We start from the raw sequence: 21,523 nt of genomic DNA, 5'->3' as shown, positions 1-21,523 counted from the left end.
AAAGACTCATCTAGAAGCTCTCTAAATATTTATCTGCTTCCCCAGCCCACAACATTGGGATAACTATATCAGCCCTGGTTCACACTGATGCGATTTCTGATGTATCTTCTCACTCTATCTACTGCAGAACACACACTAGTAGCAGGCAAAAGCAAATAATGGCCATGGGCTTAGGAAAAACCTATTAAACCCAGAAAACATAAAAAGCTTAGGCTGGCAACAACCTAGCTGCATGCATTAAATGTAGACTAGGGATAGACTAGAGTCCCTACACTAAGAAGTGCTTGAACAAGAACCTTTATGGCAGGAGCAACAGCTATTAATTTAATATAAAAATGCTGCAAAAGACCTTTGAAAGGACTATGCATTCACCTCTCGCTGCCCAAGTAACGCCTATGTGCGGTAAAGAGGATGGACGTTAATGCCCACACACCGTATCTATATGACCATAGATGGCCGAGAGCATGCTCACTACGTGCTCCCAGCACAAAGGTTGAGTTGTAGAAGACAGGAATGATTGGCTGCCAGTGCGACTTGCTTCCAATCATGTGACCACTACGACAGCCAATCACAGTGATTATGTGATAACACAAACCTTCTAACTCACCCCTGGGAATATTAGCCCAGTTAAAGGGACTCTGGGGCTGGGTGGGAGGGTGTTAAAGGAGCATAAATGTCACACCACTTCCTTAAACTAAATCTCTCTAAAACCAAGCTGATAATATCCCCCGCTCTCCCTCTTAACTCCCTCCATGACATTTCCATCAAGATCAATTATATAACTATCAGTTCCTCCCCTCACGCCAGTGTACGAGGTGTAATCTAGACTCTGGCCTATCCTTTTGGGCCCAAATCCAATAGCTGCCAAAAGCTCAAAGACTTCACCTCCGTAACATCTCTAACATTCGCCCCTCTTTAACTAATGAAACCACCCAGCTACTCATTCACTCCCTTGTTGTCTCTCACCTTGACTATTGCAAATCACTTCTCATAGGCCTACCGCTCCATAGACTATCCCCTCTTCAGTCTATCATGAATGCTGCTGCCAGACTCATCTACCTTACCAGGCACTCAGTGTCTGCCACCCCTCTCTGCCAATCCCTCCACTGGCTTCTGATTGCCAGCAAATTAAATTCAAAATACTAACAACATACAAAGCCATTCAAAACTCTGCCCTGAACTACATCACCAATCTTGTCTCCAAATATCACCCAAACCGTCCTCTTATCGCCTCTCAAAACCTCCTGCTCTCAATCTCCTTTGTCTCCTCCTCCCATGCGTGTGTGCAGGACTTCTCCAGAGCCTCTCCCATCCTCTAGAACTCTCTACTTCAATCTGTCCAGTTATCTCCTACTCTGGCTGCCTTTAGGCGATCTCTGAAAACTGGTCTCTTTAGGGAAGCCTATCATGCCTCCGACTTAACTTTTATTACTTCCATCAGCTCATCCATAGTTATAACCCTTTTTACCACTTGCCCTACCCTATTAGATTGTAAGTTCCTATGAGTAGGGCCCTCTTAACTCTCTTGTATTTTATTCTACTGTAACTGTACTGTCTCCATTTATATTGTAAAGCACTATGCAAACTGTTGGCACTATATAAATCCTGTATAATAATAATTACTGTATATTTAAGGTCAAAATGTATTTTCCATGGTCTAATTGTTTCTGGGTGCCCTACCAAGGTTCAGGATTGTAGCAGGAATAACATCCTGCTCCTTTTTGGTCCTGGGCACTAAAGTTCTTGTGAAAAGTGTGCCAGTAAGACAATTTTTTTGCTTCCATTAAAACGAATCAACCTCCAACTGTCATTTCCATAGTGCAGGGACACGTTTCATACACAGGCCTGACATGTTTATGTTATAAACATGTGCCAATGTCCTCTCCTTCCACAAAAATTCTTAAAACATACCCTCAGCTGCTGGAGGCCAAGTTATAAAATTCAGGGCAGGTACAGATAAAAATACCATGTGTCGGAAACCTAATATGATGCTCGCAATATGTCTGTTGGATTTATTCATAAATTGAAGGAATTATTACTGAATAATTGTTGTCATAAATGCATTGTTGTGTTCTAGGGCTGAATACAGTCAATCCTCATGAGAATTGACTCTGAGCACCTGAATATATCATATCATTTGCATTCAAGGGCTGGAATATCTGTAGGATAGCCATATACTGTATTGTAAAATATCCTTGCTGCTCAAGTCCTTCTCTAGAGAACACAATGTATCTCCATTATTCTCCATGCTATACTCATACTATAAAGGTACTGTACACGCACTACTGAGATAATAAAATTTCTAAGCAGCATTCACTATCTATTGTGTTATATTATACCTGTACATGCTGTTCAACCCAGTGGGGAATTTTGATATCAACAGCTGCTAATGGAACAGGCGTATTGCCTACCGAATACAATACTATTTAACCCCTTACCACTGACTTCTGCTGGCCCTTTAAAAGGTTCTTAGAAAGCATCACAGTGGTGATGTGACCAGGAGCCCACCCTACCAGCTCCCAATCATAAACAGTGACGAGCAGCCAGTGCTGGCATAAGGTCACCCGGCGCCCAAGGAAAATATGCCAAACTGCACCCACCCTGCTGTCACTACTCCTGTCAGCCTTGTAACAGGAGGATGGAAACCTCATCCTTTCACTAAACCTTTGCGCTCAGGGCAGCCGCCCCTCCTGCCCACCCCTTGTCCCAGCCCGCAATCAGCTGTTGGTGACAGCATAGTCATGGTCCTGGCAAGGGCGGGGGGGGGGGTGTTCCCAGCACAGAACAGCAATGCACAATAGAATATGTGGCATCGCGCTGTTAAAGCCCACTGATGTGGTGTCACATTTGTGCCAATGGCCTGCAGAAAATCCAATGATTGAGAAAAGTCTTGTATTCTGGTACCTGAAGTTATTTCCTGTATTGATAGTGCTTCGTATATAATTTCTTTTTTATTTCACTCGCTTTCCAAAAGGACACAAAAATTCACTTTACAGTGCATTCAAGTATTATGCTATGTTGCAGCCTGATACTGCAATTGTTTAAATTAATTTTTTTCTCATAAATGCACACTCAGTACCCCTTAATGACAAAGTGAAAACTGAATTTTAGAAATGTTTGCAAATGTATGAAAAAGGAAAAACTGAAATGTAACATTGGCATAAGTATTCAGTCCCTTTGCATAATTCTCAAACAGAAGACGTTTGGCACAACCAGGACTCTTTCAAGAGCTGGTCTCACAGCCAAATTGATCAATCGAGAGACAAGGGCTTTAGTAAGAGAGGTAACTAAGAGCCCCATGGTCACTCTAACTGAGCTCCAGAGATCCTGTGTGAAGATGAGACAAAGTTCCAGAAGGACGGCCATCACTGCAGCCGTCCACCTGGGCTTTATGGCAGAGTGGCTTGTTGGAAGCCTTTCCTCTGTACAAAACACATGAAAGCCTGCTTGAAGATTGCAATAAAGCACTTGAAGGATTCTCAGATTGTGAGGAAGAAGATTCTCTGGTCTGTTGAAACCAAGATTGAACTGTTTGGCCTCAATTATAAACGGTATGTCTGGAGGAAACCAGGAACCGCTAATCACTAGTCCAATATCATTTCAATAGTGAAGCATGGTGGTAGCAGTATCATGCTGCCGGGGGTGTTTTTTAGAAGCAGGGTGTTAGGGACCAGCCAGTGGTAGCCTCTAGCGGCCCACAGACCAGAATTCCCCAGGGCGCGGAATCTAAGTTCCGACCTGCTTGTTCACCAGAGCCCCTGATGGTGGGGATGGACTTGGAGCAAGCCGAGACCAGGTTGCGACCCCTGGGTGCAACCAGCTGTGGTAGAGGCACCTGTCGGTGGTACGCAGTAGGTGAGAGTCTGATGTGAGGAGGTAGAGTAAGCGAGGTCAGACAGGCCGGGTCGGTAACAGCGGAGCAGGTCGGTACAAAACAGCAGGCAGAAGAATAAACGGGTCACGGTCCGGGTTTGGCAACAGGAGATCAAAAGTGCAGGAGCAGGCAGGAGAATGGTCAGGCAAGCCAGGGGTCAGAGCAGGAGAAGTCAGCAGATCAGGGTCAGCAGCAAAGTAAACTCACAGGAACACAGGAAAGACCATGCGGCACTTGAGCATTGCAAGAGCTTGGTTTAAATAGCCCGCCCGACTCCTGACAGACGCTCCTGGGTCCTAATGCTTGCCCGGCACCGTCATTGGTGACTGGCGCGCCTGGGTCCTAGTGCCCGCCTGCCTGTACGTTTTGTCAGGACTCTACGCATGTGCAGATTCGATCGCCGCAGCAATCTTCCCGTTCCCTGACACAGGGACTGGGAGACTGGTTGAGGGAAAGGAATGGAGAAAAGTACATCCCTAATGAAAACCTGTTTCACAGCGCTCAAGACTGGCTGGGCCAAAGGTTCAACTTCCAACATAGGAAAGATCTTAAACACACAGTCAACACAACACAGGAGATACTTAGGGACAACTCTGTGAATGTCCTAGAGTGGCCCAGTTAGAGCCCTGACTTGAACTCTATTGAACATCTCTGGAGAGACCTAAAAATGGTTGCCCACTGACGGGCACCTTCTAACCTGTCTGAGCTTGAGAGGATTTGAAAAGAAGAATGTCAGAAAATTCCCGAATCCAGGTGAGCAAAGCTTGTCTTCTCATATCCAAAAAGACTTGAGGCTGTAATTGCTGCCAAAGGTGCTGAATACTTAAAGTGATACTAAAGCTTTGTTTTTTGTTTTAATAAAAAAACATGTCATACTTACCTGTTCTGTGCAGTAGTTTTGCACACATCTGCCCCAATCCTCTTCTTTTTGGATCCCTCACCGGCACTCTTGGCTCCTCCCCCACCAGCAGTACCCCCACAAAAAGCTGCTGTGTGCATGCTCCCGAGCCACTACCCTATGTGACCATAAGACGCATAGAGCCGTGGCTTGGCCCTGCCCCCTGCTCTCTCCTTATTGGCTCACTGGCTGTGATTGACAGCAGTGGGAGCTGTCTCAGCCAATGAGGAAGGAGATTCCCCACACAGCTGAGGCTGTTGTGAACATTGTTGGATCAGGAGGGGCTCAAGTAAGAACTGGGGGGGGGGGGGGGGGGCGCTGCATGCAGAAGGTTTTTCTACCTTCATGAATAGAAAAAAACTTAAGCCTTTAGAACCACTCTAAGAATGTGATATTTCAGTTTTTTTCTTATTAATAAATTCACAGACATTTCTAAAATTCTGTTTTCACTTTGTCATCATAGGGTACTGATTGTATATTAATGAGAAAAAAAGTATTTAAACAATTGTAGTATCAGGCTACAACATAACAAAACTGAAAAAAGTGAAGGGGGTCTGAGTACTTTACAAATGCACTGTAATTGCTTAAAAACTGTTATCTAGATTTTAGCTTAATTTTATTTTTCACTTATTTAAAGTTCATTTAAGACGACCCTTTCTACAGGGTGACAACACTGCTATGCATTTTTACTGCAGATTGAACAGCGTTGTTACGTTGTTACCCTGTAAAATGAAGCAGAAGATCAATGGATCTACCAGCAGGATCAATATGGAAAACTGCTATGTTCTTGCTGGTGACAATCTGCATCACAGTTTATTTATATATATATATATATATATATATATATATATATATATAATTTTTTTTTTTTGCCTATACCCTCACTGTAAAGCATACCATAAACCATTTTAAAATATTAATGTAAAAAGCTTAAAGTGGTTGTACACCTTGAACATGAAATATGAAAAAAGCTTATCCTTCTATAGTGTGTCTCAATCCAGAGCACTAAGTGTCATATCTGTTTGCTGCTTCTCCTCCATTTGAGTCACTTCTGACAATTTTTCCTGGCACTAAGAGAAAAAAGGTAACAGGAGGGAGTTCACAGCCTGAAAGTGACAGCCTCAGCTCTGTTCTTGTGTGCTCTGTGAAGGGGTGGGTTCCCTCCAATCAGCTCTCACTGACCTCTGCAGAGTATAACTTCAGTTCCCCAACCCCTGCATTCTGAAATCTCAGACAAGCTGCATAAATTCTGCATTTTGAACTGATGTAGAGGATAGATGGTGCAGATAAACTGGTACCACGTATGTAGGAGACTTTGTTTTATCTCTGTGTATTACCTGAGGCCAGTCACTTCACTGGGCAAATGTAAGGGTTTACAACCACTCTAAAGAGACTGTTTTTACAGTCCCCCTGACTCGCTTATAATTGTCTTCACCACAGTATCCCACAGCTCCATTCTTGTGTTGGAGCTTGGAGTCATACCCTGTGTAAGCTCTGTTTCGGTTGGTGTAAGACATTACATGGGATTGATAGTGTCAGCCATCCTTCAAGTGTTTGGGCATGGCAACTGGGCGCTCAGGCCTGAGCACTGGATCCTTGGAGGGGGTCACATGTTCCCCCAGCAATCACTATTTACCATAGACTTCAACAGAGTAGCAGGGGAGGGCAGGAGAAGGTGAATGTAAGGGGAATAGGACTTGACATTCAAGAGATTCTGACACTAGGTGGGAGATGGGATAGGGAAAATCCTGTTATTTTGGTTTAAATATATATTTTTAAATGCAAGCAGTGTGAAGACCTGAATTTGACTTAATATCAGTCCTTTAAGCTGGCCATAGATGAATCAAATATTAGCCGGTTCAGCAAGGACTGGCTGAGACTCGTTCCATCTATGGGCAGGTTGGTTGTATCCATCAATTGATTTCCGTTCAACCAGCCTGTCGAATTTTTTGCATGCAGTTATTGCCAGTGGTTCCAGGCAGTTCCAGGTCATCCAGTGCTCAGGGCAAAGAGGCCCAACTGCCCCCCCTCCACCACACCCCATTTATGATGTGCAAACATAGGGAATGCTATACTCAGCAGTCACTTGCTGTCCAAATCACTGCCACTGTTAGCCTTGTAACAGACGGAAGGTGCCCCCATCCTTACATAAATCATTGTGCGCAGGGCAGCCACCCCTCCTACCCACCTCTTCTCCCGGCCATCGCCACCAGCAGTAATCACTGGGTTCTGCCAGCAGGAACGGCTCCCCTTCCAACAGAACACAATAGCGCAGCGGGAAGGATTTCCCCTTCAACACAGTGGCAGGTTGCAGGAAAGAAAATAGCATTATCCTTGGCTTATGGTCACTGTACAGCAGAGGATAAGCTGAGGAGCAAGAAGCAACACAATGAGCAAATTAGATGCACTGCAGTGAGCAGCATGATGAATCCCCATCCTTCCACCTCCCCTGCAAGATAGGGCTGTGCTGTATGGCAGAGCTGTGTAATTCTCAGGACTGGGTGGACAGAAATCAACATTCAATGGCAAGTACAGTGGCTAAATGGTTAGCACTTCCGCCTGGCAATACTAGGGTCATTGGTTCGAATCCCACCTACGGCACCACCTGCCTGGAATTTGCATGTTCTCCCTTTGCCTGTGTGGGTTTTCCTCCAGGTACTCCGGTTTCCTCCCAAACTCCAAAGACATGCTGGTACTTTAATTGGATCCTGTTTAAATTGGCTGTAGTATGTGAATTTATGAATGTGATTTAACCTCTTCAAAACCAGGCACTTTTACCCCCTTCCTGCCCATGCCATTTTTCACGTTTCAGCGCTCTCATACTTTGAATGACAATTGCGCAGTCATACAACATTGTACCCAAACTAAAATTTTATCATTTTCTTCACACAACTAGAGCTTTCTTTTGGTGGTATTTAATCACCGCTGGGGTTCTTATTTTTTGCTAAATTAACAAAAAAAGACCAAAAAGTTTGAAAAACAAAACGCATTTTACTTTCTTTCTGTTATAAAAGTTTGCAAATAAATAATTGTTCTTCATAAATTTAGGCCAAGATGTATTCTGCTACATGTCTTTGGTGAAAATAACCCAAATTAGGATGTATTATTTATTTTGTAGTAAAGTTACAGAGTTCACAAACTATGGGATATATCTGAATATTGATCAATCCTGAAGTACTGACAGCCAATCTAATTTCTTGAGGTCCAAGAATGTCAGAATAGTACAGATATCCGCCAAATGACCCCTTTTTGCAAAGTAGACAGTTCCACTTACTTCATAAGAGGCATGGCAAGTTTTTTGAAGTTGTATTTTTTTTGTCTTAATTTTTCGGAAAATGAAAAAATTAAAAAAATTATTTTCCCTATTTTTTTTTTTTTTACATACTGTCACCAGTGCAGTACAGCGTCATCATATAACTGGCATGGCGGTGATCAGGGACACTGACTGGTGGCAGTATGAAAAAAGTATATAATTTTTTTTTTTTAATGTTTTTAATTTTTTTTATTTGAAATTTTTTATTACTTTTTTTTCAAGATTTTTTTTTTTCATATTTCACTATGACCAAAGTAGTACAATGTTACCATAGTAACTACTTTGGGGAAGTGATCAGTATTTATTTTTTTTTTACACAATTTGCTTATAGCAAATAATTATTTTGTTATAAGCAAGCATTTACCTGAATGACATCGATTCATTCAGGGTTTTTTTTTTTTTTTGTGCTTAGCTGTGATTTGGCCACAGCTAATCACATGACACAGCTGGGCTGTGATTGACCAAGCTTGTGCGTATGATTGCTGTGACCATTCACAGCTAGACACTAGTATACAATGGATGGCATGATGAGAAGCCATCCATTGTATACAACTGTCATGTGACCTATAGGTCATATGGTACCGGCAACAGGGCCGGTACTCAGATCTGTCATTGGCCGTGTCTGAGGTTCACGGCCGGTGACAGATCGTGCCGCTGGGCGGCTCTGCAAGCACGCAAACTGCACATGCCCAGGAGGACGCCATATGACGTCCACCCGAAACGCTGAGGGATTTTGCCAGCCACCAAACGGCCATTGGCCGGGCCGCAAGAGGTTAAGGACCTTAGCTTGTACATCCCTTGAGGGTTAGGGACTGATGTGAATGTACAATATATATGTAACGCGCTGTGTAAATTGACAGCATTATATAAGTACCTGTAATAAATCAATTAATAAGTAAAAGAGCTCCTATATATAAGTATTTCATCTGTGCATTCAGCTGCTTGCCTGGAGTTCAGCTTTAAATTCTGGCACTATACACAGAAACCACTAACAGATGGGGAACTATGGTTACAACATAAAACAAATGCAAATTTTTCTATATACAGTACATTCCCAGCCTATTCTTGCTCTGAATGAAGTTCTCCTTTAGGGTGACTTATCCAACTTCCACAACACACACAATAGCTCTTTTATATACAATACAAAATCTAGTGAACACCTTTGTTTGATTGAACTGGATTGCCCTGTCAAAGAACCCTACAATAGTCTTGTAATAATAACGCCCATACATTGTTGGGAAATGTAAACAAGAATAGAATTTCAAAGATCCCTGTATACAGTGGGGCGAGTACAATGAGAGTGTGTAACAGAGCAAACAATGGATCAAGCCCAAGAAAAATATATAGTGGCTGTTGTAGAAAGCAAGGTAAAGTAATTGGATCCATTAAACCCAGCATTCACATAGGAAGAGAATAAAAGAAAGTAGCTCTACTGACAAACATTAAATTACTTTCGTTACCTTTTTGTGCAGCACACACAGTAAATCGGCAAACCAGAGGAAAGCCTGGACGTCTCTGCATATCCAGATAAAATAAAGTCTTTGTAGCTTGTATTCCATCCAGCTGTCTCTATTGAAATAAATTGATTACAGTATTATTAAAGAAACTCAAATTCACATGTTTAACCTGCAGCATAAATGCTATACATTATAGATTTTCCACTGTAATGTTTAAAAGGTCAGGAGAATACATTTTAATTACAGCCCTAGTTTTAACAGTAATGTTTAAAGATACAGGGTGACCCTGTCTTACCTGTCTATGATGCTGGTCCCTGTGTAGGGTCCAAGCTTTGATGGTCACAGTGGGCATACCCGCAAAGGGGTCTTCACTGTCTGGGTTTCATGAGGAAGAACCACGGCCCACGGCCCTGGCCCTCTAAAGCACTCTAAGGCTGACTAAACACATTGCCAAGTGCCATGGTGAGAGCCAACGCAGGATCCAGTGCCCAAAGGGAAATTACAGGCCATCCCCAATGCATGATGTCTGGCTACGGCTTCCAAGGTCTTACCAGGCTTGCACCAGTCTGGATGCATTGCTTGTTTTGTGGTAGTGAAGAGATAATTGAAGAATTCAAATATAAAATAATAAACTAGTTAGGCTAAGCATGATTTGTCAGTAAGGAGAGAAGAGGTCCATTACCTTAGGACACTAGCAAAAAAAATGAGGACAAAGCATGTTACGGTTATAGGGGAGATGCATAGGGTCATGTCTTTAAAAACTTTGCCAGTGTTCATTCACCTGAAGGTAAGAGCCTATAACACACACACTGGAGTGAGAGCAATAATTCTAGTCCTGTTGAACTCTAAACTGTTGATGTGGTGGGGGGGCTTTTAAAGCCTTGTCTATTAAAAATTGAGGGTACTGACGTTTGCTGGAGTATCACGGAGCATGCAATTTTAAGGATTGACATGTTTGGTATCTATTTACTGAACGCAACCTCATCTTTTATATATTACTTAAAAATTGGGTAACACATTTCATGTGTGTGCCCTAAACTGAAATTAAGTGCATTATTTTACTGAAATTTTGCTCTTGATAAACAGTTATGTTAAAATTGGTTGGCAGAAAAAATTGGAACTACAATCACCATTCCCTTCTCCAGTCTCCGGTCTTTACGATCTGAAAAAAATATGTAATGTTTTGGGGGGTTTTATATTTCAATGTTTTTATTAAAGGATCATAAAATGCCAAGTATAATATTAATATAATACAATATTAGAACAAAAGAAGTTAAGTGAGCAAATCTAAATAACGATGTAAAGTAAACCCAGCTCTTGAGGAACACATGGTCAAACGATATGATCTCAGGTAATAAACAAATGCATGAGTAAGACAAAGATCAGCAGTTACAATCAGAATATCACAACCCCAGTCCACCAGGGGCCAGGAGCAATAGGGTACCTGGAGACAGAAAATGTCTTAAACATTTATAACAATACAGAAACTTAAATGAACAGTTTTACAGTGGGGAAAAGAGAGAAGGGGGATGGGTAGGGGGCAGGGAGAGTGCATTGGGAGAAGCCACTATAAATGAACAGTTTTAGAGTGGGGAAATGGGAGAAAGGGGAAGGGTAAGGGGCAAGGAGAGAGATTGGGGAGAAGCCACTATAAATGGTTTTAGAGTGGAGAAAATGGAGAAGGGGGAAGGGTAGGGGGCAGGGAGAGAGCGTGGGGAGAAGCCACTATAAATAAACAGTTTTAGAGTGGGGAAAAGGGAGAAAGGGGAAGGGTAAGGAGCAAGGAGAGAGATTGGGGAGAAGCCACTATAAATGGTTTTAGAGTGGGGAAAAGGGAGAAAGGGTAAGGAGCAAGGAGAGAAGGTGGAGAGAAGCCACTGTTTATGTGCTCTGAAAACACAAATGGGTCTTGAGCCACAAAAAGTCCGACAGACCTCCATAGTTGAGTTTATACAATAGAGGAAGAAAGGAAATAAAGATTACTGTAAGGAAAGGAGATCATTTTGGGGGGTTTTATTTATCTCTACAGGCCTAAATAATTTTTTTAAACGTGTCAAAAAAAATGCAAAAATGGCCCTGGTAGCGAAAGGCTTGGATAAAGCACAGGTTTACTTTCAATCTAAAGGTTGTAATCTATTTTGCCTCTTCTATTTTGTAAAGAGGTTTAAATACAATATATCCTGGTCCTGAAGATAAGCACTGCTGACGTAATTTTTTACTCCTGCTTTTCTCAATAATAGAAGTAAATATAGCAGATCTATAAAGACAGTGAACCTGCCCATTTCTCCTGCCTGACCCCAAATAACCAGTATAAGCCGATAAAGGCCAATCTCTGAGGAATCTTCTTTATAAAGTGGTGGGAAGGCTGAGAGTGTCACCCAGACGGTTCATCAGAATTCCTGTCTGCAGCCTAACCCTGATCCATGACACCTGATAGAGGAGATAATGAAGCGCGCCCAGACACACAGAGATGTCAGCGCCTTCCATCTCTCCACTTTCACATCAAGCACTCAGGAAACGTTTCAGGATTAGCGCTTGCATGGGAAAGATATGCAGCTGACATAGGAAAAAGAGAATCTAAATGGAAATACACAGTACATGATGGAATCACAGCAATCCAAGCAGAAGGTAAATGTTGCAGAAACATGAGTTTCCTATAACTACAAAACAAGGCCTGATAATAGCTGTGACGGGGAATTGTCTTTATTTTCCATAAGACGTGCATAGCTAGTGGGGTCTGAGCACAGCTCCTGCTGGGAAGGTGACTCAAAATATGTCACAAGTAATTCTCTGGAAAGGATACAAGAAAAAAGCATTGATAGGCACAGAACACAAAAGCTGCCTGTCTATGGAGCCATGCTGTGATGTTTTCTGCCAAAATAATTACTGGAAAAATGAATGTATGCTAACTCACATGTAATATACAAGAGCGTGTGCAGGAAGTACAGGAAGCACTGGCTGATAGTAACCAGTCTCTTATCACCTTTCATGGAATTCAGAACAATAAAAGGGTTTTGATTGCGTAGGGATGTAGTACTTTTTACTAAATTCCTTTTTGCATTTTTGTGAATTTTGTAGTCAGTCTATTTGTACCTCAACAGGAGAATTTATCTAAGCACATTTTCTCAGTGCATTTTTTCAACCACATGTTGTTTTAGTTTGCTCCAACAAAGTGTGCAAGAGAGATATGATTCTGTGTTATGTGATTGATAGCCTAGCCAACCAAGGGGCCTGGGGAACCCACTGAGGGATGCTTGGGGAACTGTTAAGTATCTGATCCAATTCCTGTTCTGTCTCTATCCTCCTCGATTTTTGCACCGGGAGGCTGCCTGTTTAGAGGTTAGTCTATCTTAGGCCTTGGGGCTAGGAATATGGAAGGTTACAGGGATCTCCCCTCTTGGAAGGAATCACTGAAGGTGTTGGCTGCTGAAAGAAGAGAATGTAAGTGCTTGGAGAAGTAAACTGCAACTGTCCCTCCAAATATAGACATGTGGAGAAGTATGGTTTAGTGGCAAGTTATACACAGGATCATTTCCATGGTGTCTTTCAATGGAAGTGAAGATTGAGATACCACCAGAGCTTCAATCACTCATCAGCTTATGGTCTGAAAGAGGTCCAGTCATCATAGTATGTGATTAGAAAAAGAACCGGAGAATGAGAGACCTTGAGAAAGATGTGGAAGAGATTGATGCCTAGCTTGATGTTGAGGTCCAGGGTACTTGGGGTTATCCTGGTCCATACCTCACCCTCCTTCCCATATTGCATATTTAATACACTTCTTTCCTATTTTAGAATCTACTAAAGTGACTGACGTCCATCATTTCATCCATCTAGAGAAAATAACCACAACCATGGAGACTATGATGTTTCTGGACCTTTACACTAAATAAATGGATTTAGAGCAATTATAATGTAGCTGTTGGTAAGCTGAAGGCCAACATCCCTTCAAAATATATCAATCTAGTGAACAATCATGCTAAAGTTGGCTCCTATGGGTAAATGCACATTAGACTTTCCCAAAAGGGGAAGTTACTCTTTAATACATTGTCCCCCACCCCCAGATTGGCACCTTTGGGGAGCAGGTACCCAAATTTGACAGGTTCCCACTTCTGCTGCAATCTCCTAAGGCGATCATAAGAGAAAGTTGTCCACCCCCCCCCCCCCTCCCTCCCTGTAGTCCTCTGGGACACGAGTCAGGTCCCAGAAGACTATGGGACCGTTCACAAAGCGCAGCGCTACTAGTGCATGCGCAGTGGGCACCCGACTGTGAAGCCTAGAGCTGTCACAGCCGGGTGCCCAAACTGAAGATGCCGGTGCCGGAAAGAGAAGACTGCTGGTGAAACCAGCCATGGTGAGGACACCACTGGACTGAGGGACAGGTAATTTGTATTTACTCATTTTAATTTTTTTAATTCAACTGGAACTCCACTTTAAAGTGAAAATCAAGCAAAAACATACTTTTTGGACAGCGTGAAGAAGGGTAAAATCCCTTATTTTAGTGCTACTACTAACCAATAGGGAGATTTCCTGATTTCATCAAACGGGTAGTAAATATCTTACAGCAACAAGCACAGAAATAAAAAGGTTTTTTATACTAAAGTATTCGAAGGCTGGAACAATTTTAAACATTTTGGAGTTGATTTACTAAAGGTAAATAGACTGTGCACTTTGCAAGTGCAGTTGCATTCTCCAAGGGCATTTGCTCCATGGCTTAGTAAATGAGGTGAAGCTTCACTTTGCAAAGAATACCCAATCACATGCAAGGAAAAAAAACAGCATTTTTGCTTGCACATGATTGGATGTGAAAGTCAGCAGAGCTTTCCCTCATTTACCAAACTCTAGAGCAACTGCACTTGCAAACTGCACAGTCTATTTGCCTTTAGTAAATCAACCTGTTTATGACTGTGTCCCTACTGAAGATTTTTCCTCACTTTCTCACAGGTGAAACTGTTGTCACTGGCACAGAATGGAAGAAAAGATTTTTCTACTGGAGCTTTGAATAGCAGTAAAAACAAGAAAGGGGTTCTAATCCTTCCAAATTTACCTTCCCACAAGAGGGTAAAAAAATTATAGCATAGGTGTACACTTTAATGTGAAGGCATCAGACGCCTAAAGCAACGGTCTCCAAATTGCGGCCTGGGGCCGGATGCGGCCCTTTGCTTGCCTTTATCTATCTATCCCTTGAGGCACTATTTCTCCCACTGATACCATCGATGGGGCACTATTCCTCCCACTGACAACAGTGATAGAGCACTACTCCTCAAATTGACACAATAACAAGACACTATTCCATCCACTGACACAATAATAGGACCCGATTCTTCCCACTGACACCAAATGATGAGGCACTATTCCTTCCACTGACACCAAAAATGGGACACTATTCCTCCCACTGACACCAAATGATGAGGCACTATTCCTTCAACTGACACCAAAAATGGGACACTATTCCTCCCACTGACACCAATGATGGGGCACTATTCCTCCCTCTGACACAATGATAGGACACTATTCCTCCCACTGTCACAATGATAGGGCACTATTCCTCCCACTTGCAGTAATGGTGGGGAACTATTCCTTCCACAAACACCAATGATGGGGCACTGTTTCTTCCACTGACACCATTGATGTGGCACTATTCTTCTCACTCACGCCACCAACAGGGCATTATTCCTAACACTGACACCAACGATAGGGCACTATTCCTAATACTGACACCAAGGATGGGGCGCTATTCCTCCTGTTGAAACCAAAAATGGGGCACTTTTTCTCCCTCTGACACCAACAATGGGGCACTATTCATCCCACTGATACCATCAATGGGTTACTATTCCTTCCAATGACACAATGATAGGGCACTATTCCCCCCCACTGGCACAAATGATGTAGCACTATTCCTTCCACTGGCACCAATGATGGAGCATTATTCCTCCCACTGACGCCATCAACAGGGCATTATTCCTACCACTGACACCAATGATGGGACACTATTCCGCCTACTGACACCAATGGTGGGGCATTATTCCTTCCGCTGACACCAGTGATGGAGCACTATTCCTTATACTGACACCAATGATGGGGTACTATTTCTTCCACTGACACCAATGATGGGGCACTATTCCTCCCACTGACGCCATCAACAGGGCATTATTCCTACCACTGACAGTAACAATGGGGCACTATTGCTAATACTGACACCAATGATGGGGTACTATTCCTCCCACTGACACCAATGATGGTGCACTATTCTTCCCACTGATAGTAATGATAGTGGATTTTCTACTCCCAATAGCCACATTCTGGCTGTACTAAAGACCGAAGTCCAGTAAACTGGCCCTTTGTTTGGAGACCCCTGACCTAAAGAATCTAACTGGTAGGTCCCTGCATTAGAAAAGCTCTTAAACTCACCTCTCCGGTGGCCTGTGCCTTCTACCTTCCAATCATTCCAGTACTGAAGCCTCTATCAGATTCTTTAGCATTCAGCATTTCTAGGTGTGTCAAATGTCGGTGTCACCCTGCAGTCTGCTGTAGTTTATCCTCCTACCCTATATCACAGCAGTGAAGTAGGGGTCTGAGGGCAGCCAGACTGGTGAGTACAATAGCTGAACTATTACAGGGACCTGCCAGTTAGATTTTTTTGCAGGCAGCCAACAAGTTCACTTTAACCTCTTGTCCTCCAGAGAATGTATTCCTCTTCCTGGCCAGGCCATTTTTTGCGATATGGCCCAGCTTTATTTTAACTGACAATTACGCAGTCATACAACACTGCACCCAAATGAAATTTATGTACTTTTTTTCCCACAAATAGAGTTTTCTTTTGGTGGCATTTGATCATCTGTGCATTTTTTATTTTTTGCGCTATAAACAAAAAAAGACCGAACATTTTGAAAAAAAAACCCAATATGTTTGACTTTTTGCTATAAAACATATCCAGTAAAAACATTTTAAAAATCAAATTTCGTCATTAATTTAGGCCAACATATATTCTGCTACATGCCTTTGCTAAGAAAAATCCCAATATATGTAAATTAATTTGGTTATATGAAAGTTATAGCATCTACAAATGGCTGTATATATACTGGGTTTTTTTTTATACTAGTGATGGCAGTGATTAGCGATTTATAGTGGGACTGCGGGATTGTAGTGGGCATTCTGACACTGGGGGGGTAACTGACTAACTACCATTGACATCCCAATGACACTAATACAGTGATCAGTGCTAATAAAAAGCCCTGACACTGTACTAATGGCAGGAAGGGGTTAACATCTGGGGTGATCAAAGGGTTAACTGTGTGCTGCTTTACTGTGTTTGTTGTGTGTGTTTTGCTAGGGAAACATGCTGCTGTGTATTTCTCTGCTGTTATTGCTGGCAGTTTGTTTACACACAGGTCTCTCCCCTGTCACTGTTTCTTAGCAATCACTGGGTGCTAGCGGGGAATCTCCAGCCGGGACCCGGTGATTGACATCTGTAGCTGACAACACGGGTTGGGGCAGCGTGCGTGACCGCGTAACCCCTACCTGGAAATGCAAATCATGTATATATAAATGTGATTTTGTGTAGCCCTGCAGCAGTCATTCTGCTATAGGGTGGCGGGGAAGTGGCCAACAAAAAAAGAAAGTTAAATTAAACATAACAAATGCCTATAGCCATTTTAAGCATTATACAGCAAATATTAAATTTTTAGCTAACATTGGAGGTCAAAAGGGTTAATTGTACTTTTTCTCCAGTGAGTTTCAGCCAGTAGCTAGGTTTCCTCTATTTAAAATGCCAATGAACTTGCCTAGCTAGTCTGATGTTAAACAGGAAGTGATGTTGGCAGGAAATGGAGGGAAGCAGGAAGTGAACGTAGCCATGTGTTTTGGAAAAGACTTCCATCTTGACCATCTCAGAAGCATGTGTCAACCATGTGAACTGAATGTAAACCTAAACACCAAGTATATTTGTATATTATTGTTTTATGCTCAAACTAGGGTACATAGGGTTGATTGCTTGTGTATGAATATGTATGGCTTAATTCACTGGCTTCTTCTGTGCCTTTTAACCTTTGATACTTCCTTGAAGTCCCCCCCCAAAGGGGCCCAAAGAACCGACCAAGGTGAGGATGGCGCTAGATTCTTGGACAGGTAAGTATCCAGTCAGTATTCCTGCAGTGTTTTTTCTCCTACAGAACTACGCTGCTTATCCATCCAACCATTTTGATTGTCTCAGATGCTTTAACCTGCTTTGGTTCCACCTTCTGACGGTTATGTCCTTACTGTGTTCCTTCCTGGCAGTAAGAGGATAACGGCCGGCAGGGGCAATGAGGACAGAGGCATTCAACACACTCAGAATTAATGCATTATATTTTGAAGTTCTTACAACACACTTAAAGTGGAAGTTCCGCTTTACATCCTCCTCTTCACCCAATCCTTTTGGGCATTTTGGGGCGGGGAAGGCACCTAGTTTTGGTAAGTATATGCTCCCATTTCTGTTAGGATCACCTAGGCAATTCTACTGGAAGTTAATCCCCCCCAGCCTGCAACCTCCTGGGACACGTCACAGGTCCCATGAGGTAGTGGGACCATTCACACAGAGCCGCGCAGCTCGCGCATGCGTAGTGGGAAACAGGCTCTGAAACTGCAAGGAGTCACAGTTGGCTTCCCACATTAAGGGACCCAAAGAACCGACCAAGGTGAGGACGGCACTAGATCTTTGGACAGGTAAGTATCCATTCAGTAGCTAAAGTTTTGGTAGCTGCTGACTTTTATCTTTGCAAATCTTTAATAATGTAGCAGAACGACCGCTGGCTCTTTCCACAGACCCCTGATAAAACCTTTTTTCTGCTACAATATTATGCATTGATATCATATCCAAATAACAAACTTCCTTATTTATAATCTTTCTTATTTATTGTTTTTGACATGGGCAAAATGTGCCCAAGGCTGCTGCCCAGGCAGCAGATCCATGACTTTAACCCTGCATAATAATGACATATGTAGAGGTGGTATACGTACAGTAACTGGTTAAGTATTGATGCAAACGGAGTGACACCGATGCCTCCAGCGACGCAGAGGCTGACCTCATAGTTGAAGGCTTCTTCTGAAGGGCTTCCAAAGGGACCATCAATGTAAATTCTGCAGACAGGCAAAACAAACATATTTTAGCCAGTGAGAGATTTGTTGTATATAAAAAGAAAATTCAACCGCATATTTTTCCACCATTGCTCCTGTTATTGGTTCAAAGTCATTTTTAAAGCAAAATAAATAGATTACTAAATAACATTTAAAATAATATTAATAATACTGGATCCCCTCAATGACCCTAAATCATTCAGAAGTTTTGATAAAATATTAGTAGAATTTTAGTAAAATTTAGAGCATTGGAGTTATTTTTATTATATCAATTTTATTTTACATTTTAAGGTAGCCTTTCTCAACCTTTTCAACTCAGAGGAACCCTTGAAATAACTTTCCAGTTTTAAGGAACCCCTGCTAAAAATGTCTATATGTACAGCTCATGATACATTAGTGTAGCACTACCCCCTTAGGAGTCGCTGAGTTATTTTTGGGCACCCTGTTGTTCTGGACCCACTTTCTGAAAGCCCAACCCCTGCTGACACCGCAGGATTCTTTAGACCAGAGTAAATTACCACCAGAAAGTAGACTCATACACAAATTACAGTAAACTGATATGAGGTTTATATATCACAGTAATAGGTGCAGCGCTAGTAAATGGATATACTATATATACTGTATAATACAATATCAGCAAGTGCAAAATGAATATCACTTAATGGTGATTATTAGTGACTGAACAGTTCAAAGTGATAAAATCGTGTGGATCCTGAGGGATCACAATTTCAGGTGCACGGATGTCTTGGTCCAAAGGTGACAGGTGATGTGACTCAAATGAATGAAATACGCACTCACCAGAAGTGCGTTTTAAATACGCAGTATGAAATCCTGCATCAAGCAATGAGAAGGTCATCTGTTTCCAGGTCAGATCACATCATAAATCACCATCCAGGTACATCAGCGTGTAGGATTCCCTGGTCCGTTAGCATGTATCACCCTCTGGGATCCTCTTTTGTTGTATGGGCACTGCGAATGAAGGCACTCACATGGAGAGCCCAATAAGAGACCACATAGCGTGATACTGTATAAAGCACCTTTATTCCGAATAATGGGTACAATCAATAAGATAAAAGGAAAGGTACTGACCATGTGTTCCAGATTGCCACCTGTGGTGGTCAGATGTCCAGTTGCTGTAGCCCCCCTGACGCGTTTCGTGCGATGCACATAGTCATAGGGAGAAAGGGCTTAAGGGTAAGCCCTTTCTCCCTATGACTATGTGCATCGCACGAAACGCGTCAGGGGGGCTACAGCAACTGGACATCTGACCACCACAGGTGGCAATCTGGAACACATGGTCAGTACCTTTCCTTTTATCTTATTGATTGTACCCATTATTCGGAATAAAGGTGCTTTATACAGTATCACGCTATGTGGTCTCTTATTGGGCTCTCCATGTGAGTGCCTTCATTCGCAGTGCCCATACAACAAAAGAGGATCCCAGAGGGTGATACATGCTAACGGACCAGGGAATCCTACACGCTGATGTACCTGGATGGTGATTTATGATGTGATCTGACCTGGAAACAGATGACCTTCTCATTGCTTGATGCAGGATTTCATACTGCGTATTTAAAACGCACTTCTGGTGAGTGCGTATTTCATTCATTTGAGTCACATCACCTGTCACCTTTGGACCAAGACATCCGTGCACCTGAAATTGTGATCCCTCAGGATCCACACGATTTTATCACTTTGAACTGTTCAGTCACTAATAATCACCATTAAGTGATATTCATTTTGCACTTGCTGATATTGTATTATACAGTATATATAGTATATCCATTTACTAGCGCTGCACCTATTACTGTGATATATATTATATTGGAGGGTTCTTTTGGTTACCTTTTTTGGTGTTCCAGCAGCTTGATTTTTATTCTCTACAGCTAAAGGTGGCGCTCGCTTAGCAGCTTTTTACTATATGATATGAGGTTTATATTATACTTCAATGTAGACTTGGTTAAACACTACAAAATGGTATGGGTACGTGGAATAGCAATGAATACTCTTAGCAATTCTAAGCAAAGAAACAACACATTCAGCATAATCTTAATCAGTGTTAGCAGGCCTGCTTTTCAGAAGTTAACCCAATACCTTTCACCTGAGGTGGTGTCAACCCCAGTGAGCAATGAAAACTAGCAACAAGAGAACTAGCTCACTTTGGGCCCTCATAATGTGATGGCAAGGCTTAAATCTAATGTAAATGAGCTCTTTGACCAGAGTAGTTAATGTCCCTTTAAATGCAGTGAGGACCGTTCTGTGCGCTCGCTGGGGCCCAGTTTGTGCACAAGTAGGAAGTGATGTAGGTGACAGTTCCTTATAGGATAAACAAAAGGGGAGAAAGAAGTAAAGACAAGTACTTTCCCTTTAAGTGACACTTGATTTGGGTGTTGTCCCCTTTAATGCACTGAGAAAAGGGCAAATAAGGTGTCAAACTGGCAATAAGGCTTGTTGGTAGATGACAGCTCCAGTCTGGGCTGCAGTAACTAATGGCAATGATGGTAAAAGTTTCTTTAGAAGGATAGGCCAATGGTTAAGGGAGCACTGATGTGATCTAGTCTGCAGAAGGCATGCACAGCGGTCAGCTCTAATGACTGGACTGTGCTGCAAATGTGTTCCTCTGTAGCGGCTATGGAGACTAGGCCGGAACATGTATTACCTGAGTGCAATGTCCACAACTGTGTGCAGGTAAGTCTGCTTTTACAAACTGATTTGTATGGTGGAAACAAAGCAGGTCAAATGCAAGCATGCTCACGAGACATAAGGTTGACAAGGATCGTGTGCCTTTACATGTTTTTGAATATAAATGTGACAGAGCAAAGTGGAGAACTAGAAGATATCTAGCAGCACAGAGCACCTGTTTTTTTCTC

The 21,523-nt window shown here is 42.4% G+C and overlaps 1 protein-coding gene across 3 annotated transcripts in view; it reads right to left on the bottom strand.

Annotated features, from left to right (window-relative positions):
• NOX4 (NADPH oxidase 4) overlaps window positions 1–21,523 on the bottom strand; it is a 352,340-nt gene that overhangs the window by 44,063 nt on the left and 286,754 nt on the right. For all 3 annotated transcript variants that reach the window (XM_089656614.1, XM_089656605.1, XM_089656621.1), the window contains exons 14-15: window positions 18,537–18,656; window positions 9,546–9,654 (exon numbers count right to left, since the gene is read on the bottom strand). In XM_089656614.1, coding sequence (XP_089512740.1) covers window positions 9,546–9,654; window positions 18,537–18,656 — 229 coding nt within the window. The remainder of the gene's footprint in view (window positions 1–9,545; window positions 9,655–18,536; window positions 18,657–21,523) is intronic.

Source organism: Staurois parvus, unplaced genomic scaffold, assembly GCF_062004578.1.
Source record: "Staurois parvus isolate SC_StPar_1 unplaced genomic scaffold, SC_StPar_1.0 ptg000027l, whole genome shotgun sequence".
NCBI lineage: Eukaryota > Metazoa > Chordata > Amphibia > Anura > Ranidae > Staurois > Staurois parvus.
Note: the sequence above shows the minus strand (reverse complement) of the source record. Positions and strands in the feature narration are given on the sequence as shown.